This window comes from Leucoraja erinacea, chromosome 18 (genome assembly GCF_028641065.1).
Source record: "Leucoraja erinacea ecotype New England chromosome 18, Leri_hhj_1, whole genome shotgun sequence".
Classification (NCBI taxonomy): Eukaryota; Metazoa; Chordata; class Chondrichthyes; order Rajiformes; family Rajidae; genus Leucoraja; species Leucoraja erinaceus.
Window position 1 is genome coordinate 40,399,304 of NC_073394.1, and position 23,502 is coordinate 40,422,805.

Sequence of the window (23,502 nt, forward strand, 5' to 3'; positions counted from 1 at the left end):
CTCGAGCTTCGACAGCAAGCTGGCTTGTGAATGAAGGGGACAGTGGAACCTCACCATTCAGTGTGGCATCTGTGCTTCAAAGGGAATCTCGCTGTCTTTGCTTTGACACTTTGGTTGCAGATCGTATTAAGATATATTTCATCCTCAGTATCGTACATGTTACTCTACAAAATGACCAAAATCGCAGCGAGGTCCCAAATCCAATGTTGGATCCTAATTTAAAATATTTTTCTGAGACGTGGAATTGTTTTGCGTTTTTTTAAATTTTTAAAAGGACGCCACAATTCTCCGCTTAATCTACTTGGGTCATTTTTAAACACTTACTGTGATTTTGCGTGGATCTTTGAAATGAAACATTGTCTTAAAAAGGAAAACAAACCCTTACGATGTGAAGACGCAGCTGTAACATCCCAAGCATGTTGAGTCAGAACAAGAGGGGAAGTCCAGTACATTTGTCTGTCCACTACTAACCTTTATGTCATTCCTGAAACTTATTCAGATTGTTCTGGTCAGAAATGTGTGTCATGTCTGCTAATTCATTGCAGGAATAATTTTATTTTGGGTGATGAAAGATATTTGACATCAGGACTCATTTTAAGAGTTAAACGGGTGGCAGAAGATGTTTTAAATCATTCAATTAACTTCTACTTGCCTTTTTAATTTATCTGCTTTTTGTCTCTTTTGGCATGAACTTATTTAAGTTATAACATGACTGGGAATGAAGAGGTGCTCAGCTCATATTGAGTTTGAGGCAGGGAGGAGAGGGACGATGTGTCTAATCGTGTTGTTGTCGTATGTGCATGCTTTCTGCTTTCCGCTGTTGAACAAGGGGTGTCCTGGTTGCTGCCAAGGACAAATGTAACAGCACAGGAAATATAAACCAGTACATAATGTTGAATATCTTGTATTTAAGACAGCTGTACTTCTGAATGGGGGAAAAAAGGAGACACAATATATTTCCCAAGGGCTAAATTCTTCAATCAAATAATTCTGAAAGTAGATGAATAAAGACTAGTGGTGATATTCATAATTTTCCATATGTGTCCAGGTGAATGTAAAGCAACATTTGGTATAATACCATTTAAAAGACACTTGTTTAAGAAAGAATTGCAGATGCTGAAAAAAATCGAAGGTAGATAAAAATGCTGGAGAAACTCAGCGGGTGAGGCAGCATCTATGGAGAGAAGGAATAGGTGACGTTTCGGGTCGAGCCCCTTCCCCAGGCACTTTAAATGACACTTGGACAGGTACGTGGACAGGAAAGGTTTGGATGGATATGGGCAAAATGCAGGCAAATGGGGCTAACTTCGATGGGGCAAATTGTGCTGAAGGGCCTGTTTCTGTGCTGTATGACTCTAATTGCTTAGAGATCTAGTGCTCCATCACACTGATTATTAATGCACGTTAATGTTAGTGCTAGATTGTGGAAATAAATCACACGATGATGATAAGATCACCAATGTGGCTGATTTAACAGAGACAAGGCAAACTCAAGCAGGCGAAAGGAATGAGTGTTGAGGTTACATGAAGTTGGGCAATAAAAGCCCATGAGAAGCATGAGCCTGTATCTGTGCTAAACAATCTACAGACTCTTGTATGAAAGTCACATAAATCAGCCACTGGAAATCTGAAATAAATACAGAATATGTCGGGAATACTCAGCTGGTCGGGCAGCATCTGTGAAAAGGAAAATGGTTCTAGTTTCAGCTAGAAACCGCTTCATATGAACTTGGAAAAAGGGAAATCAAGTTACTGTTCAAGTTTTGAGAGGGTAAGGGGTCGGCAGAAGGAATATCTCTGATGAGGAGACGGCCAAGGGGTGGCAGGATGTCAGGCCATCATGTTAATGATGTCCCCACCCTCCATACTACTTAAAACTCATTTGTTTTTCTCTTTCTCAACTCTAAGGAAGATTCTTCAATCTGAACTGCTAGCAATGTCCACCAGTCCCGAATGTTTTTTTTCCACAGAGGGTGAGGTGTATATGAAATGGGCTGCCATGGGAAGTGGTTAAGGCAGGTACAATAACAACATTTGAAAGACACTTGGGCAGGATCGCTGATCATCCCCAATCAGTACCCCGTTCCTGCCTTCTCCCCATGTCCCTTGGCTCTGCTATCTTTCATAGCTCTATCTAGCTCTCTCTTGAAAGCATCCAGAGAATCGGCCTGCACTGCCTTCTGAGGCAGAGAATTCCTCAGATTCACAACTCTCTGGGTGACTTCTTAGAAGGGTCTGGACCCAAAACGTCACCCATTCCTTCTCTCCAGAGATGCTGCCTGCCTCGCTGAGTTACTCCAGCTTTTTGTGTCTATCTTCAGTTTAATCCAGCATCTGCAGTTCCTTCCTACACAGTTGAGCTGAAGGGCCACAGAAGGATGTGGAGGTCAAGTCAGTGAATGTTTTTAAGGCAGAGACTGGCCCTGGTAGGCCCGACTCACCCCACGGGCCTCCCAGGAGCCTGCGGAGAAGCCGGGCGACGAGGCCTGTCTGGGCTTAAGGAGCCTCAGCGGTGGCGGCAATAGGAGCCTCGGCATCGGGAGCCTCGGCAGCGGGAGACTCAGTGGTGGCAGTGGGGCCTTGGTGGCAACATGGGCCTTGGTAACAGTGGGCCGTGAGGGGGAGGGGAAGACAATGGGGACCTGGCGTGAGGGACGGTGAGAGAAGAAAGTGAACCCGGTGTGGGGGAGGGGGGTGGGCAGTGAATAAGTCTGTCATCTGTTTGGTCATTTGTTCCAGTGAAGGTGCGGTGCACACAACAGCCAGCCAACAGTCGCTTTTGTCTTTTTCTTTTCACCTTTAATTTCACCAATGTCCCTGCGGGGATAAATAGTTTTATCGTATCGTATTGTGAAATGTGAGACCTCTGTAATCAGTGTATTGCAGCTGAGCTGAGGATTGATGAAGAGGATATGCTGGGGAACAGAGTGTAAAATCTAAGTCTGCAGACACCCGTGGCTGGGAGAACGCATAATAGTTCATTTCTGTTACCAATTGATGACCCCTGAAGAGTATCGAATTATCAGAATGTGTTTTGCATCATGGAAAATGGTAACCTTTCAATCTCAGGATCAGAGCTTTAAGAATCGTTGACGTTGGAGAACTTGGTAATTCTGGTCTGTGGTGTTTAGGGTCGGGACCTTGTTTGTGGTCCTGATGTGGAGTCAGGTGCTGAAGCGTTGACTGTCCCACAGATACTGCTGACTCGCTGAATCCCTCCAGCATTTTGACTTTTGCAAAAAAACCTGACACATTGTTCAGGCAAATATAGATGAAAGTTACAGGTGTACAAACTGTGCAACATTTTCTCAATGCCTTCATTGTGTAGTAGTGATTGGCTTCTGCACAAACAGCTAATCCATCCATTTCTTCAACCTGAGGTACTCCTGCCTGTTACATGATGATGAGTTGACTGCAGTTTGAGTGGGTTGTCTGTCGTTAGCACTGAGAGAAACATGAGCATAGCAGGTTAGTGCTCGGATGGTGAACAGCACAAACCTGCTTCATCCGCACGTGTCACATCGCTGAAGACCGCATCTCTCACTGTGCAACATTCCCAGTGCCGGCCGGCCTCTGTGCTGAGCTCCCTGGACTGGGGTCTTGTTGGCCATCTGAGTCACAGTGGTGAGTGATTGTGGAGCCATGTCTAACACCCATTGTTAATTGTCATCTTGTCCTGTCTGACTGTTTACAAATGCACCCCTGTGGTTCTTGGCATTACATTAGATCAGAAAAGTTCAAAGTTGGAGAATGTTCTCCAGGGCTCCTGACCCATTCTGTGTCTACGAGGGAGAGGAGCTCCAGCACTTTGGGCCTTTTATTACAGACTGAAGAAGGGTCCTGACTCAGGACGTCACCTATCCATGTTCCCCACAGATGCTGCTTGACCCGCTGAATTACTCCAGCACTTTGTGTCATTCTGTGTCTGCCCATTTTTATTTGCTGTTGGTGTCCCATCAGTTCAGGGTTCACAGAAACTAAACCAAGGAGAAACATTGGTTTTGAATGTAGCTAATCCGTCTGTGGAGCTAAAGAAAACATATATTTGGGAGTTGGGACCTTTGTAAATGGCCTTTTTAAAATGCAAAATTTAGAAATAGGATGTTGAATATTTTAGTGTCGAATGTTGTGATTGTGATCCTTCTCTCACAGACTGATCACAACAGTCACTGCCTGTGTTGGATTATATTGGTGTTCAATAACAGAGTGGCCTGTATCTGTGTTTTGTCTTCTATCCATTCCTTCTCTCCAGAGATGCTGCCTGTCCCGCTGAGTTACTCCAGCATTTTGTGTCTATCTTCAGTGTTTAACATCACAGTTCATGCACAGTGTGGCTTGTGCTGTTATCCTCAGCACTACACATGTAATATTTACCGCTCTCCTCATGTATGGAGATCATGTATTCAGGTGTTTATTTCCCATTTATAATAAAAATCCAAAATCAAATGAATGATGCACTCCAGTAAGCTTCATGCCACCATAACTTTGTACAGTGTGCTAATGCCTGACTCAAGTTAGGAATTCCCTGCTTTGTCTTGTCAGAGTGCGTGGTTTGTGGTTAATTTAGCTGTGCTCTGCACGACACAGCCTACTTGTTATCTCATGAAACATTTTATGTAAAACCCATTATAAACGCAACATGTGTTCCAACGCGTGTCTAAAGTTGGCGTCATCTGTCATTGAGTCAGTAGTAATTTTCTCACGGTGATATTTCTCCCAGTCTGTCTGCACTCGTGGGACACAACTGTGCAGTTAGTCGGCTGCTGAGTGTCCCATTTATTTGCCGAACTAACATGTTTTAAGAATTGAAGAACCATTTTATTGGGACCATTTTGTTTGTAAATGAAAGATAAACAAGTGTCCCTTGTCATGTAAAGATCCTACTTGTTGAATGGAGTTTTTGAATAAATAACTTTGAAACATATTGCTGTTTTAATGGATTGCATTAAAGTTTATACACAAAATACACCAGTCAATGTCCCATTGCTTTCTTTTCATGAATTGCAGGAAAACGTGTGTTGCTTTGACACCGTGTCCCAATATCTACCCTGTAAGTTGCTGGTGTGTACTTACGTTAGCATTCCACACGATGCCTTAGGATGCTTGAGAGGTAACAGGCTGACGAGAATAAAAATCTAACGTCATAAGTGGAAATGGCAGTGAAGCCGAATGGTGACAGTGGAAGACAAACAGTTCATGGTTTCAGGCTGATGGACCTCCACTTTCTTTTGCAAAAAATACCAGTCGGGCTGATATCTCCAGCACCTTTTAGAGTGACACAGCATGGAAAACGGTCCCTTCGGCCCAACTTGCCCATACCGACCAACATACCCCATCTACACTAGCCCCTCCTGCCTGCTATTGGCCCATATCTCTTTAAACCTGTCCTATCCATGTACCTGTCTCAATTATTTTTAAACATTGCAATAGTACCTGCCTCAACTACCTCCACCAACCACTCAGCTTGTTCCACACACCAAACCTGTCAAACCTCTCCCTATAGCCCTCAAGTCCTGGCAATATCTTGGTAAATCCCTTCTGAACCCTTTCAAACTTCTTGTTTTTATGTCAACCTGTTACCTGCCACACTTTTTCCTGTTTCTCCAGCTAGTCCCAGCTTTATTCTCCCACCCTTATAGTTTGAATAGAAACAGAGAAAATAGGTGCAAGAGGAGGCCATTCGGCCCTTTGAGCCAGCACCGCCAATCATTGTGATCATGGCTGATCATCCCCAATCAATAACCCGTGCCTGCCTTCTCCCCATATCCCTTGACTCCACTAGCCCCTAGAGCTCTATCTAACTCTCTCTTAAATCCATCCAGTGATTTGGCCTCCACTGCCCTCTGCGGCAGGGAATTCCACGAATTCACAACTGTCTGGGTGAAAAAGTTTTTTCTCACCTCAGTCTTAAATGGCCTCCCCTTTATTCTAAGACGGTGGCCCCTGGTTCTGGACTCGCCCAACATTTGGAACATTTTTCCTGCATCTATCTTGTCCAGTCCTTTTATAATTTTATATGTTTCTATAAGATCCCCCCTCATCCTTCTAAACTCCAGTGAATACAAGCCTAGTCTTTCAATCTTTCCTCATATGACAGTCCCACCATCCCAGGGATCAATCTTGTGAACCTGCACTGCACTGCCTCAATCACAAGGATGTCCTTCCTCAAATTAGGAGACCAAAACTGTACACAATACTCCAGATGTGGTCTCACCAGAGCCCTATACAACTGCAGAAGAACCTCTTTACTCCTATACTATATAATAAGGGTCTCAACCCAAAACATCACCTATCCATGTTCTCCAGGGATGCTGCCTGACCTGTTGAGTTACTCCAGCACTGTGTCCATTTGTGTAAACCAGATTCTTGGTTTTTACTTCGTATTTGTATTGGGCTGTTGTTGCCCAGTGAGCTTCGCTCAGAAGAATAAGTGACAGTAATGATATTTACAAGTGAAGAAATCAATTGGAAATCATTTAAAGATCTTCAATGGTTTTGTAATACTATCCCAGAATAATCTGTAATGTCATCCAAGATGCAGCTCACTGTGATAATCTGCTCAGTCCAATAATTAAATAAAAATCCCATGGAGAAGGAAGTTTTGCCGTTTACTTTGAAAAGGGAGTTGGTGGATGCACATTCTTCCAGGGTAAAGCCAATGTTTATAATGCAAGACTGTTTCAATATTGGCATTTCCTTTCATTTGTAACTTTATCCACTCCTTTTGGTGAGATGCACTTGTGACAAATGGCTAATCCACATTTTGTTAGGGGCCCTGTGAAATGAAACTAGTCCTGGGTCAATCTAATTCCAGTTTCCATTCCCACGAGTTGCACACTCACTGAGATGGGCCAGAAGATGCAGAATAAGTCAAAGTTAGTACCGAACAATAACAACCCTCGTTCTGACAGAACTCAATGCAACTTGAGGCATCAACCCAGCAAAATAATACACTTAAGTTGTTGCTCTCTTTACGAAGCACACAACTCAGAGCTGTTGCCATGGGATTGTTACAGGCTGTAAGTAACTGTAGTCAGAACAGTACAGTAATCACAGCATGTAATTGGGTTGCAGTCTCCACCCTGTGGCTAAACCCAGTAAGTACAATGAGCCGAGCAAATGGATTCAATAACGTGTGTGGGAAAACACCGAGCCCTCCCACACACGTTGTCCCTGTTCAAATTAAAACATCTTTTAAATGCTTAGAATTATTGCTTGCAAATTTTGTAAGGTGACTTTTTGTCCAGATTAGATATCCCAGAATGGTATAGACACAAAAAGCAGGAGTAATTCAGCGGGCAAGACAATATCTCTGGAGGAAAAGGAATAGGTGACAATTTTGGGTCAAGATCCTTTTCATATCTCTCGTTTCCCTCTCCTCTGACTTTCAGTCTGAGGAAGGGTCTTGACCTGAAACGTCACCTATTCCTTTTCTCCAGAGATGCTGTGTGACCCGCTGAGATACTACAACTTTTTAGTTAGTTAGTTTAGATTAGTTAGTTTAGTATGACCTGCTTTGCACTCCCATGTTATTTCTGTTTCAGTTGGCACGACTGTGCATGGTGAACAAACCCCAAACCTTTTTGATAAACATCTTTAATATTAGCGATCTTCAGACTTTGTGAATGGTGTCTCTGCTAGTGGCAATAATAACCCAAAGACCTCAATGCATCTGTTAAATATCCTCATACTAGTTCCACTGAAGATATATTTATTCATTGTATTGTGGTCGAGATAACTAGCTGTGTAGGAAGGAGCTGCAGATGCTGGTTTACACCGAAGAGAGTCACAAAATGCTGGAGTAACTCAGTGGGTCAGGCAGCATCTTTGGAGAAAAGGAACAGGTGACGTTTCGGGTTGAGACCCTTCTTCAGACTGAGAGTCAGGGGAAAGGGAAACAAGAGATATGAAATGGTACAAAGAACAAATGAATGAAATGTATGCAAAAGCACAAATCAAAGCCAGCAACGGAAAGGTGGAGCCCACAATGGTCCATTGCCTGTGGAGAAGGTGGTAAAGAGTTCTACAACCAATGAAATTCAGCAGGAAGACAGTGAAACTAGTATGACGACTAGGGTGGGGAATGACGGAGATAGAGGAATGCAAGGGTTACTTGAAGATAGTGAAATCAATATTCATGCTGCTGAAGAAGGGTCTCGACCGGAAACATCGCCAATTCCTTCTCTCCACAGATGCTGCCTCATCCGCTGAGTTTCTCCAGCATTTTTTGTCTACCTTCATACTGCTGGATTGTAAGCGGCCCAAGTGAAACATGAGGTGCTGGTCCCTCCAATTGGTGTTTGACCTCACTTTGACAGTGGAGGAGGCCCAGGACAGAAAGGTTAGTGTGGGAAATGGAAGAGGAGTTAAAGTGTTTGGCAACCGGGAGATCGTATTTGAGTCATTTAGTATATTGTGGTCGAGAAAAAGTCACCGTTTATTTGGAGAGACTCGGAAATCTTCTGATATGCTGTTACATTCCCATGAAGCACAATCATTCTGGTTTTGATTTTTGTAATAAATTACATTTAGTAATAAAATGTGATTTTTGTTTGTATCAAATGTCAAAAGGCAATCTCCTGGATATCCTAATCACCCAGTGACTGCCCAGAACGTGATCGTTGCTCCAGTGAACGTCAGAGTAAATCGCCTCCCTGAAGCCTATCATTTGTATGTCCTTGTTATACAGGACATTCTGCTCATTCTTTGAACGTTGGGGGAGACAAAGGCGTCAAATAAGACAGCAGTTTGCACTTTAATAATCTGGTACATTTACCTGCATGTTTAGAATTAACTAAACTAATCGGTGCGGTGTAATAACTAATAGGATGGTTAGTGCAGAGACAGGAGCATGGCTGCAGCCCCCCCCCCCCCCAGGGTGGTCTTCATGTTCCTCCACTGCTCCCGCGTATGTGGCTAGAGCATCGGACCTGTGAGCCACACTCAATCCCACATGGCCATGCAGTCGTCATCTACAACAGGGTGGTTCATAGTTCCCTGAAGGTCACCTGGAAGTGCGGCAATTACTGTACTGTATTTTCCATGTCGATCAATTGGCAGTGAATCTTTTATGATTGGGTGAGCAGGTTTTTGCCTATTTCAGACCCACCTTGTGTCTTTTGAGTTACTCCAGTACTTGTTGTCCTTTTGCATATAAACCCCCATCTGCATTTCATTGTGTCCTCTTCTCTTATAGGAGTTGATCTTGAGATGAAATCCCTCCACCCACTCTCTGTTTCAGTGTTTTAAAATTATTGCTATTAAAACAATAACTGAAATTCAGGGTGATTTTAGGTTACTATTGTCCAGCTGATGACAGGGTTTTGGACCAAAGCACAAACAGAATGGGGGGGGAGGGGAGGATTTGTGCTTTTGTAGACCACACTTGACCAGGCAATGAAGGACTGTAGGGATGTGAGATCTCTTAAATTAGTCGTAGATTCATTAAACTACAAACACTGATTCCGAGGAAGCGTAGCATTCATTTTAAAACACTGAAACAGAGAGTGGGTGGAGGGATTTCATCTCAAGATCAACTCCTATAAGAGAAGAGGACACAACAAAATGCAGATGGTGGTTTATATGAAAAAGGACAACAAGTACTGGAGTAACTCAAAAGACACAAAGTGGGTGAGTTACTCCAGCACTTTGTGTCTTCTTTCTGACAGAGAGGAGCTGCTGGTGAGCTCTGCTGATACCAATCATTCCCAATCCTTGCTGGAGATGACCTTCCTCTTCACATCCACAGCCTCGTCCCAGCATCACTAAGGACCAGGAGACTTCAGAGATATTGTCAGCACAGTACCGTGGGTGGAGGGAGACGTGATCTCTGTGCATTCTGGAAACTCACAGACTGCTCATCTCTCTTTACTTCCGGTGTTTGGTTGCCAAGGTAACTCTGCAATGTTGGGTTAATTATAACACAACTATCCAATTAGTCACAGAACCCAGCTCCTTCCCCATAACATTCATATTTTTATCCCTTTCAATTATTTATCCAATTCCTTTGTGAAGGTTGCTCCTGAATCTTTCAGACCGTGCATTTCCATCGATGAACATCTCTGACTGCTGCTTAAACTTGGCAATTGATTAATGATGAGAACGTCCATCTTGATCCAGATCAACTCTCCTTAGAAGGCAAAGCTTTCCTTTAAGACATTTCCAATTAAACTATCGAGCATGTTAAGTGAGCACTTTAATTAACTTCTCATTTTAATTAGACTTAATATTGAAGAGTTCCATTATGATGAAAGCAAAATAATGATAATGTGCAAAAAATGAAGCAAAGGCAATAGAAGGGTATGTCTCATCTCAGCAGCGGGGATAGTTGTGTGAAGGCCTGTGAGGTGGGTCTCCAGTTGTGGTGTGATGAGGGGAGATGAGGTCAGTTTGGATACCACTGACTGGTTTGTTCATGCATCAGCTTCATGACCACGTCTCCTGAATCATGCTTCTTATTATCATATTTTGGCTTGGTTTAGATTATTTATTGCAACGTGTACAGAGATACAGTGAAAAGCTTGTTCTGCATACTATGCATCAAATCAAACCGTACACAGTACATAGAAACATAGACAATAGGTCCAGGAGTAGGCCATTCGGCCCTTCGAGCCTGCACTGCCATTCGATATGATCATGGCTGATCATCCAACTCAGTATCCCATCCCTGCCTTCTCTCCATACCCCGATCCCTTTAGCCACAAGGACCACATCTAACTCCCTCTTAAATATAGCCAATGAACTGGCCTCAACTACCTTCTGTGGCAGAGAATTCCACAGATTCACCACTCTCTGTGTGAAAAAACGGTTCCTCCTCTGGACCAGCAGGCTGAGAGACTCCGTGTTCTGGCGTGGGAACAGGAAGGTGGGAACAGGGCGAGGAGCGGCTCGGCAAGTGAGAGGTTTTTGAGCTGTTTGTACTGCACGTGTGGGAACAGGGTGGAGAATGACTGCACAGGTGTGAGGCTTTACAGCTGCGTTTGTGTGGCCACTGTTACCAGTGTAGTTGTCCTTGTTCCAGAGAAAGAGTTGAGGGGGTAGGGTCAAGGAGTAGTGGAACTAAGATCTGTCTGAGTTTCCCACAAGACACTGGCCTAGCTCCTAGCTCCCCCCCTCCCTCCCTGTCAGTACCTGCATGAGATAGCCCAGCCGTTGGTGCTTGTGCAGTAGCAAGCAGCAGAAGAAGCTGCACCTTTGGAGGGAGTCGAGTTGAGTTTATTGTTTTATTGAGTTTAGTTAAGGGGCTGTTCCACTTGGGCGACCTAATCTGCGAGTTTAGACGAGTTTGCCCTCGACTACAAACTCGCAGCATGGTCGACACGTGGTCCTATGAGGTCACTGGAACTCTCCTTCATGCTCGAGGGAAGTTCCCGAATACTAGGTCGCGGTAACATTTTCAGCATGTTGAAACATTTTCCGCGAATAAAATTTGGTCGGCATGGTTATTTTGAACTCGTAGTGCAGTGGAGTGGGGTCGCTATTTAGTTACAGGCAGTTGAGGGCAGCCGTAGGCAATCTCCTTCGCTGACCGGGCATTTTGAATGGCTCATTGAAGTTTTCAGGACCCAGGAAAACCGACTGGTAATGTAAAATGCCCGCTAAATTGGACATTAGACGTCTTAGTGCCTCCACTCCTTCTCCCTCCCCTTCTCTCTCCCCTTCTCTCCACCCTCCCTCCCCCCCGCTCTCTAAAGGACTTACCGTACACTGTGCAGCCGTCTTTCCTTACTCTTCATCGCGGGTGTGAATTTCAGACAGCGCTCCCCCGCTTTCCCTGGCCCCCGCCTTTGCGATGTGTGTGTGTGTGTGTGCGCGTGCGTGCGTGTGTGTGTGTGTGTGTGTGTGTGTGTGTGTGTGCGTGTGCGTGTGAGTGAGTGGGTGTGAATTTGTGTGTGTGCGTGTGTGTGCGTGTGTCTGTGTGTGTGTGCGTGTGCGGTCGTTCGATCCAGCCCGCGGTTTCAACGTGGACGGTCGATCCAGCTCGAGGTTTTCCGGGTGAGTGCCCTCGAGCTTAAAGGTCGAAGACACTCTTCTTAACTCGCAGATTAGGGCGCCGCAGTGGGACAGCCCCTTTTGGGAGAGAGTGCTGTTGAAGGAGAAGTTATTCACCTGCAGAGCCAGGTGAACAAGTGAGTGGAGGTGGAGGAGAGGAAGTGGGCGGGCCGCTGTTCAAGAAGGAAGCAGAGTGTCCTTGGCCCCTGCTGAAGCACGATGAAGGTGGAGAGGAGTTGTCCGGCCAGCATGATGTGGGGTAGTGAAGATTGGCCAGAAGGTGGAATATACTGTGCAAGGTTAGGGCACCACAAGGCTGGACCTCTGGAGGGAGACCTCCTGAAAAGATGATGTCCGTGACAGAGAGACAATAGGCTGATGTTGAATGGTGTGATCAAGGTCTAGAGGGCGGCATTACAAGGCCAATCGGCAGGCCGGATGAAGTGCGGACGTGGGCTGGTGGTACAATGGACCTGCTGGATCTGTGAAGGTCAAAGGTTGGAGGAACCTGCAGGTATTTGCAGAATGGGATGTGGTTTAACCCGGGATATCAGTGGTCAATGCTGCTGCCTCACAGCTCCAGGGCCTGGGTTCAGAACAGACCATGGCCGATGTCTGCATGGAATCATATGTTTATCTCTCTTTAGTACCGGATATGAATGGGACAATGACATTCTTACTTGCTGCAGCGTTACAGGCACATGAGACACAACAAAAATAAATATACAATAAATTATAATTCTTCTAACTAGAGCAGACTATGATAGTGCAAACACCAAAGTACATAGAACAACCATTATCAGTAACTATTGAGTAAAATAGATTTTAAAATCAGGGCAAACTAGATAATTCTGACAGCTCTGGAGAAGGTACCAAAGCTGAAATATTTGACACAGACTGAGTAATATATTCCGAGATGTGCTACCTGTCTACTGCTGCTTCATACCCGTTATTCTATTGCCATCTTGTTGCGTTTTCGTAGTGTTCCTGTACTGTATGTGGTCACGTGCTGTGGTTCACTGATGTGAAGCTCCGTGCGAGAGTCACCCACACGACAGTGGTCCTCTCCGCTGGCAGTCCCATCTTCCTGTGGTGTCACGGCTGGGTCACGGTGGAGATCTTCCCCGTCACCACCGACCCCTCGCCCAATCTGGGCACCCCTCTCAGAGTCCTCATCTTGTCCGATTTTGTTCTCTGCGGTTTCATTGAACAAGCACTGATCTAGTTTGGTTTCTGGCTCCTCAGCAGAACGTTGACTGGACTTGGAATAGTTCCTGTCATGCCGGCAACGGCATCTAGAATGTTCTGTCTCCCCGCCGTAACCTTGGCACAATAAATTATTGACAGTCAGATATTGTCCAAATTAACTTGCAATATTACATTGTAAAACAAAAGGATTTGATTCAGCGTAATGTGGTCCACTGGGTTTAGGGTGTGAATCTGTAGTGTCAGTAAAGGTGAATGCATGTGGTCTGTCTCTCTGACACTATTGTGGTTAGCTGGAGCAGGGGGCACTGCTTTGTGCTGTGTTAACTCCTCACACCCTAAGATGACGGGGAGGAACTACAGGACAAGTCTTCACTGCCCACTTCTGAAAAACGCCAATGAAACTGGTGACCTAGCGAGTGGCCAGTCCCTGCACTGAGTTCAGAACAAACTCCAGTCTTGGAGCTCGGGCCAAACATTCCTCAACAATGCAGCAAGCACCCCACACCAGGGCAGCACGGAGTCGCAGCGGTAGAGTTGCTGCCTTACAGCCCCGGGTTTGATCCCAACTATGGGTGCTCGTCTATACGGAGTGTGTACGTTCTCCCCGTGACCTGTGTGGGTTTTCTCCAAGATCTTTGGTTTCCTCCCACACTCCAAAGACGTGTGCAGGTTTGTAGGTTAATTTGCACTAATAGTGTTAGTGTGCGAAGATCGCTGGCTGGTGCAGACTGAGTGGACCGAAGGGCCTCTATCTGCAGTGTATCTCTAAATTAAACTAAACTAAACCGTGGGTATCTCTGAGAATTCCATCTCCTTCCTCTAATCATTCTCCTCTCACCAAACCTATGTCAACTGCTTCTTGATTCCCCTTCCCTGGGTAAAAGACTCTGTGCATTCATCCTATCTGTTACCCTCATGATTATATACATCTCTATAAGATATGGGAGATTTTAGAGGGACCCTATTCCCAGACATTTTCACTCAGAGGGTGGTCTGTATGCAGAATAAGCTACCATAGAGGCAGATAAAAAATATCACGCTCAAAAGACATTTAGACAAACATTTTGATAGAAAGGGTTCAGAGAGATATTGTCCAAATGTAGGCAAATGTGATGAGCCTAGTATGACATTTTGGTCGGCTGAAGGGCCTGTTTCCGCGCTGTACAGTTCTGGGACTCTGCACTTGAATGTGACAACATCACCTGGCCCCATCTCCCTCCTCCAATTACTGTCAGTGACCTTCCATTGCCCACCACCTCTGGGTATAGGGTAACTCATGGCAGTAAGTGCTCACATTGCACTCTCATTCCACTCGCAACTCTTTAAGGACTAATAATATGTATCTTGAGGATCCCTGACCTTTAGTAGCGTGGCAGGGGATACAAATCCCAAATTAACTGAACACCGGAAGGCTCATCATAATTTAGGTAAGAAAATGATTCACCATATGACCATATAACCATATAACAATTACAGCACGGAAACAGGCCATCTCGGCCCTACAAGTCCGTGCCGAACAAATTTTTTTCCCCATAGTCCCACCTGCCTGCACTCATACCATAACCCTCCATTCCCTTCTCATCCATATGCCTATCCAATTTATTTTTAAATGATACCAATGAACCTGCCTCCACCACTTCCACTGGGAGCTCATTCCACACCGCTACCACTCTCTGCGTAAAGAAGTTCCCCCTCATATTACCCCTAAACTTCTGGCCCTTAATTCTGAAGTCATGTCCTCTTGTTTGAATCTTCCCTATTCTCAAAGGGAAAAGCTTGTCCACATCAACTCTGTCTATCCCTCTCATCATTTTAAAGACCTCTATCAAGTCCCCCCTTAACCTCCTGCACTCCAGAGAATAAAGACCTAACTTATTCAACCTTTCTCTGTAACTTAGTTGTTGAAACCCAGGCAACATTCTAGTAAATCTCCTCTGTACTCTCTCTATTTTGTTGACATCCTTCCTATAATTGGGCGACCAAAATTGTACCCCATACTCCAGATTTGGTCTCACCAATGCCTTGTACAATTTTAACATTACATCCCAACTTCTATACTAAACCATGCTTTAGTTGTAGTGCTAACTCTATAACAGAGGATAAGCCGCCACACAATATTGCCCTTTGTTGAACATGCCATGTGCTGTAGGTACTAAAGGATGCAGCTTTACCGTCAGAGTGCTCCTTGTAATGAGATTCGTCTGGCTCTTTCTCGGGACCAATGCCTTCGATAATGTTCTGCTCTTTTATGACTCTGGTGATTTCTTTCAACTGTCTCAGTAGATTTGCTTCCTGTTCACTGGTGTCAGTTGGAAACCTGCAGCAACAGATACAAAACGTAGCATTCTGTGAGACCTCGACTGAAGGTGAGATTCAGGAGTTACGTGAATATTGTTTTCCCTAATGTTCCACTGTTCAACCAAACAGGTGTGGTAAAAATATTGGTATATTTTCTTTCTTTAATAAAACCCTTCAAAAACGTTGTCTTCTGACATACCTCCTCGTAACCTGCATGAGGTGAAATGTCAAAGGTCAGAGATGAAAAGAGAGAAGGTGTGAGATAAGGAAAGAAGAGGTTTTACTGATAGTGCAAGGATACTGAGAACACAGGGTCTCACTCACAACAGAACTGCTGGGGGTTTGGGTAAAGCATCATCGAGAGCAGGAGCAGGAACGCAGGATAGTTGCGAGCAGAACAAAACCCCTGGCTGCATGACTCTGCATCTCTCCTCACAATCAGCTGCAAAGGATCATTGAAGGTAGACACAAAATGCTGGAATAACTCAGCGGGACAGGCAGCATAGAAGGAATGGGCGATGTGTCAGGTCTCAACCCAGAACGTCACCCATTCCTACTATCCAAAGATGCTGCCTGTCCCGCTGAGTTACTCCAGCATTTTGTGTCTGTTTTCGGTGTAAACCAGCATCTGCAGTTCCTTCCAATGCAAGGGATCATTCTTCGTACCAAGAGTCCACCAGAGGGCAGTGTGTGCAACATTCACCACATTCAACGAGCAACATTTTGCTAACAATATCAATAAAAGGCACTCCAAATAGACGCTGCATTTCGGTTTCGTTTTTGCAAATCTTTCCGTCTTTTCATTGTTGAAAAGAAATCAAATTTCAACATATAACACAACCTGTTGCTTATCAATTGCAAATGTTTTACCCAATCTTTTCTACAATCTTTAAGTAATTTAAAAGAAATGTAGAGCAAGGATCACTGATGCAAAGTGTAGAGTGGTCAACCATCATCTCCTGGCAGAGCACACGCACCCTCTCTCCGCCGTGCCTTCACGTTCCTCGCCCGGCCCATGGCTGCAATGACAGGGCTGCTCAATCCAGCTCTCTGCACGAGTGGATTGAAAACTCAGGCGAGGTGTGTAGTGCAGCACCAACGCTGCCGTTTGCAGTGTGGGCAGGGCCGGCCTTAAGCTGATTGGACCGATTTCTCCCAATTGGATCCCGCGCCTAAGGGGGGCCCCGCGTTAATTTTCCGTATTTCATACGGAAATACAAATTCGCTTTGTTAAATAAAGATTTAAAAAAAACATATGCCATACAGATTTTTTTTACAAACAAACATGTTAACAACCGCTGCATGGCCATCAGACACAAACGATTTGTAAACTACTACTGTTAGCACTTGTTAACAGCCAGTAGTTAACAAGTAGTTGTACAATGTGTCATCAATGCATTGATCCACATTCCTCAGTATATGTAATTATGTTTTGAACAAGTATTAATGATGCCTCGTTCCTTTGAATACAATTCACGTTGCGTCATTAACACTTGATCAAAACACAATTACATTTACTGAGGAATGTAGATCAATGCATTGATGACACATTGAGAATTTCTTAAAACTCACCATCATGATTGAGGGCTTCTTCTTGGCAAGCTTCTTGGTGGGCAGGTTAGGCATTCAATTTACCTACCGACCCACGTTGTGTCTCTCTGTCTTTCGCTCTCTCCCTCCCTCTCTCTCTCTCTCGCGCTCTCTCTCTCCCGCTCCCCATCTCATCTCTCTCTAGCCCTCCCACTCCCTCTCTCTCACCCTGTTGCATTCCCGGAATCATTGACGTTTTGCGGTAGACAAAAATGCTGGAGAAACTCAGCAGGTGAGGCAGCATCCATGGAGCGAAGGAAATAGGCAACGTTTCGGGTCGAAATCCTTCTCCAGACCCGGCCTGAAACGTTGGCTATTCCCTTTGCTCCATAGATGCTGCCTCACCCGCTGAGTTTCTCCAGCATTTTTGTCTACCTTCGATTTTCCAGCATCTGCAGTTCCTTCTTAGTCGTTTTGCAGTGACGGCTGCATCTGCGGTTCCTTTCTGTTGGGGAGGGGGGAGAGAGTCCTGGCTCGTCGCGGCTCCTGATAAGTGCTATGTTCCCTTCGGGGTGCTCCCTTTCCCGCTGAGTTCCTCCAGTACTCTGTGTTTTTTGTTTGGCTCTGAAGTTGAAGGTGGCTCAGCGGGACGGGCAGGGGCTCTGGGGAGAGGGTTGCGTTTCTGGTTGAGACCCTTCTTCAGACAATCACAAGTACTCTCACCGACGAGGGTTCAGTTCAGTTCAGGGTCTTCAGGGTCTTCTCTCCAGAGTCGCACTGCTGCCTGTCCTGCTGAGTTACTCCAGCTTTTGTCTATCCTCAATTTCAGAGTTAAATAACATTTCTCATGGCGGGCTTATAGCGTCTAACCCCCTCCTAGGGTCATCCAAGTAAAATGTTTTAAATTTGTTTGAGAATGCTTCAATCCATAATAACTGAAAATTTCATTTAGTTCTCTTAATTTTTAAGGAAGTTATGGGCTTTTGACTGATCACAGCTTTGTGTTAATGGAATAGCAATAGGGAACAAGATGCTAATTTCCGAGTATGAAAATGGCCATAACTTTTTTAATACTGAAGATATGAAAGTGAATTAGGTGTCAAATTAAACTTATTTTTATGCTTTATCTGATGGGATAAATTGCAGACTTGATTTTTAAAATCTCAAAAATGTTGTAACATTGCTAGAAAATGTACCTGCATCTTGGAGGCAGAAAGTTAGGTTGTAAGCCAAGAAAGATAGTCTTCGTTATCCCTCAAGAACAATGTTGCTGTACTGAGGTATAGCCAAGTCTATCCCTCATTCCTAGCAGCTGATGGGAAACGTCAGTAAAGTGGGAAGCTGCTGTAAAAGGACAGCGCTGCTGGGTAGTCTGGCCAGGGTTAAAGATGCGGGGAGGGCAGGAGGGTTGAGAAGGAGGGGGTCGGGGATCATGCCAGTAACCAGTTCAAGAGCGGGGCAGCAGGCGATAGATAACAGGACGGCGGGCGGTGGAGCTTACTCCATATGTCAGGGTGAGTAACCTCAATTGATCCCTTGCTCGCGCTGACACAGGAGTAAGCTCCACCGCCCGCTGTGATGTTATCATCACCCGCTGACCCACTCTGCTCTGTGATCTTTGCTCTTGAGCTGGTCCCCTCACTGTTCAGACAGAGAGCACTGCCAGAGGTGAGCGGGCAGGCAGAAGGCACTGAGATGGCAGTCGGTTCTGCTGTCCAGTGATGGCGGCCGCTCGTAGCCACGCGAGCTGCTTCCCTCCACGGCCACAATGCGGTAGCTCCACGCCTGGAGGGCCGCGGCAGCAGTGAGTGCGTGGGTTACTGGCATGAACCCCGACCCCCTCCTTCGCAATGCTCCTGCCCTCCCCGCAACTTTACCCCTGGCTAGACTCCTCCCAATTGGTCCCTTGAACTAATATAGTCATTCAATAAGATGACAACTGATTCAACTTGTCCCGGTGTGCTCCCGTTTTTCCCCACCATCTCTCCACCTGCCGTCACCCTCCACCCCCCACCCATTTAGTAATTCAGAAAGAAGGAGATTTGGAAGCCGTGGGCAAATTGAATTGTTACTTTATTTATTTTTATTTTTTATTTTTACGCATGCGTGGTTTAAGATTTTTAAAATGCCGACTGACTGTCTTATTACTCACGACACATGCCTGAATATGGCTCATTTATAATTATATATTTATATTTCGATGAAAATTGTTCCCAATTGGGCCACACACCCCCTAAGGCCGGCCCTGAGTGTGGGCACCGAGCTCAGGCTCAGAATGACATGTACGTGCAGCAGGGCAAGATCCAACTGGCCCAGGTTATACCTCTGGTGAGCCCGTCCCACTTGGGGATACCTGCAACAGGCCTATCACTGAGCTGCACCATCAGAGTGCTCCTTGCAATGAGATTCCTCTGGCTCTTTCTTGGGACCAATACTTTTGATAAAGTTCTGCTCTTTCAAGACTTTGGTGAATTCTTTGAACTCTCAGTAGATTTTCTTCCTGATCACTGGTTGGAAACCTTCAGCAATAGACACAAAACATAGCACTCTGTCAGAGCCCAATTCAAAGTGAGATAAGGGCGCCGACATTCAGAGACAGCACGGGCTCTGCCAGGAGATAATGGTTGACCACTATACACATCGCACCAATTGGAGATACAAATGCTCTACTTAAGATTCCTTAAAATTACTTCAAGACCGTAGAAAAGATTGGTTAAAATATTGCAATTCAAAAGCAACAGGTGAAATTATGTTGAAATTTGTTACTTTTTTAGATTTGCAGAAACAGAACTGAAATGCAGTGTCTATTTGGAGAGCCTTTGATTTATTGATATTGCATCTTTGAATGTGGTGAATGTTGCACACACTGACCCCTGGTGGACTGCTGCACACACTGTATCTCGGCTATACCTGTAACAGGCTTTCCATTGGGCGAACTAACCTTCCCACTGGTCTAACTCAGTGACGGAAATCGCTATCAAAATATGTAGGGGACAGAATTTCTTGGCGGCCGCGCGTGCATGCACACACTCACGCACACGCGCGAGGCTTCGAAGGCTTCAGCCGTGAACGGTCATTTCAGCTCAATCCAGCGCTAAATGCAGCTCAACTCTGCCTGTCTCGCCGGGTTAACCTGCAGCCCTGCTTGGACTGACGGAATACCAATCCAGAGTCTTGGAGTTTGTGCTGCTTCTCCGCACTTGCTGTAAGCCTGAGCCACATTTCCCTTAAGTCCAGGCAGGGCTGTAGGTTAACCTGGCGGGACAGGCAGAGTTGAGCTGGGTTTAGCGCTGCTTCTCTGCGCTGGCTGTGGGCCTAGGGGCACCACGCCCATCTGACTCATGACGTCCCTGGCCACTCCCGGGTGTGGGGGGACTCGGGTGGGGACGGGGCGGTTCGGCAGCGTTTGCAGCGTGGGAGAGCCGGGATCGATCCTGGCTGCGGATCATTGGGCTAACTGACTGTCACATTGGGCTAACAGGCTTCCTACTGGGCTAACTGATGGCAGCTCAAGTGACCATGGCATCCACAAGACATTGTGATGGTCAGCAATTGACTAGGGATCCTGTCGCTGTTTACCGTCCAGCTCTTCCCTGCCCAAAAACCCTCCTGTCACACTTTCTGTGACAAATGCTGCTGCAGCCCTGTCTCGGCGAACAGTACCAGCCCACACTCCTGGCACAAGCATGTCCTACTCTGGTCCCTCCTCACCCAGAGTTACTCATGGATATTCACCATGGCCTTATGCAGTCCCCTCCAGTGTTCCAGGCCTGGATAAGCATTACATTAGAGTGGAGGGATATACAGTACAAGCATGCACAGACAGCAGGCATTAAGAGAATGTAGACACAAAGTGCTGGAGTAAAGGGCCTGTCCCACGAGCATGCGACTGCATGCGGCAAGTGCGACCAAACCAGAAGCGGGGGCCGCGCGGAGGTCGAGTGAGTGACATGAAGTTCGAGCAAAGTCCGCAGGAAGTTCGCGCGTGACGTATGGCGTCGAGGCAGTGCGTACGGCCTCAATGCGGCTGTGGGCCGGCAGGCCGTTGCCGCGTGGAATTTCTGAACATGGTCAGTTTTCTGGAGCACCGCGCGATGTCGGGACCAGCTCCGCACAACTCCATACGGCTCCGCCGATCGAAGTGGGACCGGCCCCGCTAGGCCGTACGGCTCAAGCGACCATGTTAGGTCGCGTTTGCCGCATGGAGTCGCATGCTCGTGGGACAGGCCCTTAACTCAGCGGGTCATGCAGCATGGTGCCTGACCCACTGAGTTACTCCAGCACTTTGTGTCTATCTCTAGTATAAACTAGGATCTGCAGTTCTACATTTAAGAGAATGTATATTTGTTGATGTTTCAATTCTACATGGCATGCCAACACCAGATGTATCATACCAGCAAACCCAAGCGTGATTAATTTGAATTGCCTTGCCTGCTCTTGATTAAGTCATTAAAGAGACAAAGGGCATGTGAGGTATCTTGGACATAGGTTAGGAGAGATTCTTGGTTAAGGATGGCAGACCCGAATGAATCTTTCAATACATTTTGGAATCTAGCGACCATGGTATTAAACACAAACATTTCCAATGGAAACGTTCATTGTTTTAAAATTACAAGTTATTTTGTTTCTGAAATTTCACCAACACACCAATAACTTAAGGGTATTAAGTTATTATTTCTTACTTGTCTGATCCATGTCCCATTTTCGATGCTATTTGCTTCATGGCCACTTCAGTCTCTCTCAGTTTTGCTTGAAGCTGAGCCAGTTCATAATCAGCTGCAAAACATATTCCATGTTGGTACATCATTCCTGGGAGATCTGGTTAAATGAAATACTTCCCACTTTCCCTTTGCCTTCTGTAGTACCATGAGGACCACACTCCTTTAAAGACATTTCCTGAATACATGCCGGATACACACAGTGCCCTCCATAATGTTTGGGACAAAGACCCACCTTTTATTTATTTGCCTCTGTACTCCACAGTTTGAGATTTGTAATAGAAAAAATCACACATGGTTAAAGTGTGCATTGTCAGATATTATTAAAGGCCATTTTTATACATTTTGGTTTCACCATGTAGAAATTACAACTGTGTTTATACATAGTCCCCCATTTCAGGACACCATAATGTTTGGGACACATGGCTTCACAGGTGTCTGTAATTGCTCAGGTGTGTTTAAAAGCCTCCTTAATGCAGGTATAAGAAAGCTCGCAGCACCTAGTCTTTCCTCCAGTCTTCCCATCACATTTGGAAACTTTTATTGCTGTTTATCAACACGAGGACCAAAGTTGTGCCAATGAAAGTCAAAGAAGCCAAAGAAGTGACATCAGCCAAACCTTAGGCTTACCAAAATGAACTGATTGGAACATCATTAAGAAGAAAGAGAGCACTGGTGAGCTTACTAATAGCAAAGGCACCAGCAGGCCAAGGAAGACCTCCACAGCTAATGACAGAAGAATTCTCTCTATAATAAAGAAAAATCCCCAACACCTGCCTGACAGATCGGAAACACTCTTCAGGAGTCTGGTGTGGACTTGTCAATGACCACTGTCCGCAGAAGACTTCATGAACAGAAATACAGAGGCTACACTGCAAGATGCAAACCACTGATTAGCCGCAAAAATATGATGGCCAGGTTACAGTTTGCCGAGAAGTACTTAAAACAGCAATCACAGTTCTGGGAAAAGGTATTGTGGACAGATGAGACAAAGATTAGCTATTGGCTATAATCTTTCATATTTGCATGTAAATGTTTATCAATATGCACTGTCCCTGAAAAATTGAAAATTAAAAATAAGATTAACTTATATCAGAGTGAAGGCAAGAGCAAAGTATGGAGGAGGGAAGGAACTGCCCAAGATCCAAAGCATACCACCTCATCTGTGAAACACGGTGGTGGAGGTGTTATGGCCTAGGCATGTATGGCTCACTTATCTTCATTGATGATCCAACTGCTGATGGTAGTAGCATAATGAATTCTAAAGTGTATAGACACATCCTATCTGTTCAAGTTCAAACAAATGCCTCAAAACTCATTGGCCGGCGGTTCATTCTACAGCAAAACAATGATCCCAAACATACTGCTAAAGTAACAAAGGAGTTTTTCAAAGCTAAAAAATTGTCAATTCTTGAGCGGCCAAGCCAATCACTCGATCTGACCCCAATTGAGCATGCCTTTTATATGCTGAAGAGAAAACTGAAAGGGACTAGTCCCCCAAACGAGCATAAGCTAAAGATGGCTGCAATACAAGCCTGGCAGAGCATCACCAGAGAAGACACCCAGCAACTGGTGATGTCCATAAATCGCAGACTTCAAGCAGTCATTGCATGCAAAGGATATGCAACAAAATACTAAACATGACTACTTTCATTTACATGGCATTGCTGTGTCCCAACCATTATGGTGCCCTCAAATGAGGGGACTATGTATAAACACTGCTGTAATTTCTACATGGTGAAACCAAAATGTATAA

At 45.3% G+C, this 23,502-nt stretch overlaps 2 protein-coding genes across 3 annotated transcripts in view; one reads left to right on the forward strand and one right to left on the reverse strand.

Moving 5' to 3' along the window:
• The window catches only part of tub (TUB bipartite transcription factor), a 197,572-nt gene extending 196,967 nt beyond the window's left edge, over positions 1–605 (forward strand). The window contains exon 12 of the mRNA XM_055649899.1: positions 1–605. This exon is cut by the window's left edge and continues 100 nt beyond it. Coding sequence (XP_055505874.1) covers positions 1–34 — 34 coding nt within the window. The 3' untranslated portion in view covers positions 35–605.
• Positions 606–12,260: 11,655 nt separating this feature from the next.
• Positions 12,261–23,502, reverse strand: part of ric3a (RIC3 acetylcholine receptor chaperone a) — a 46,683-nt gene continuing 35,441 nt past the window's right edge. For both annotated transcript variants that reach the window (XM_055649901.1, XM_055649900.1), the window contains exons 4-6: positions 21,711–21,804; positions 15,372–15,517; positions 12,261–13,314 (exon numbers count right to left, since the gene is read on the reverse strand). In XM_055649901.1, the coding sequence (XP_055505876.1) occupies positions 12,941–13,314; positions 15,372–15,517; positions 21,711–21,804 (614 nt within the window). In that variant the 3' untranslated portion in view covers positions 12,261–12,940. The remainder of the gene's footprint in view (positions 13,315–15,371; positions 15,518–21,710; positions 21,805–23,502) is intronic.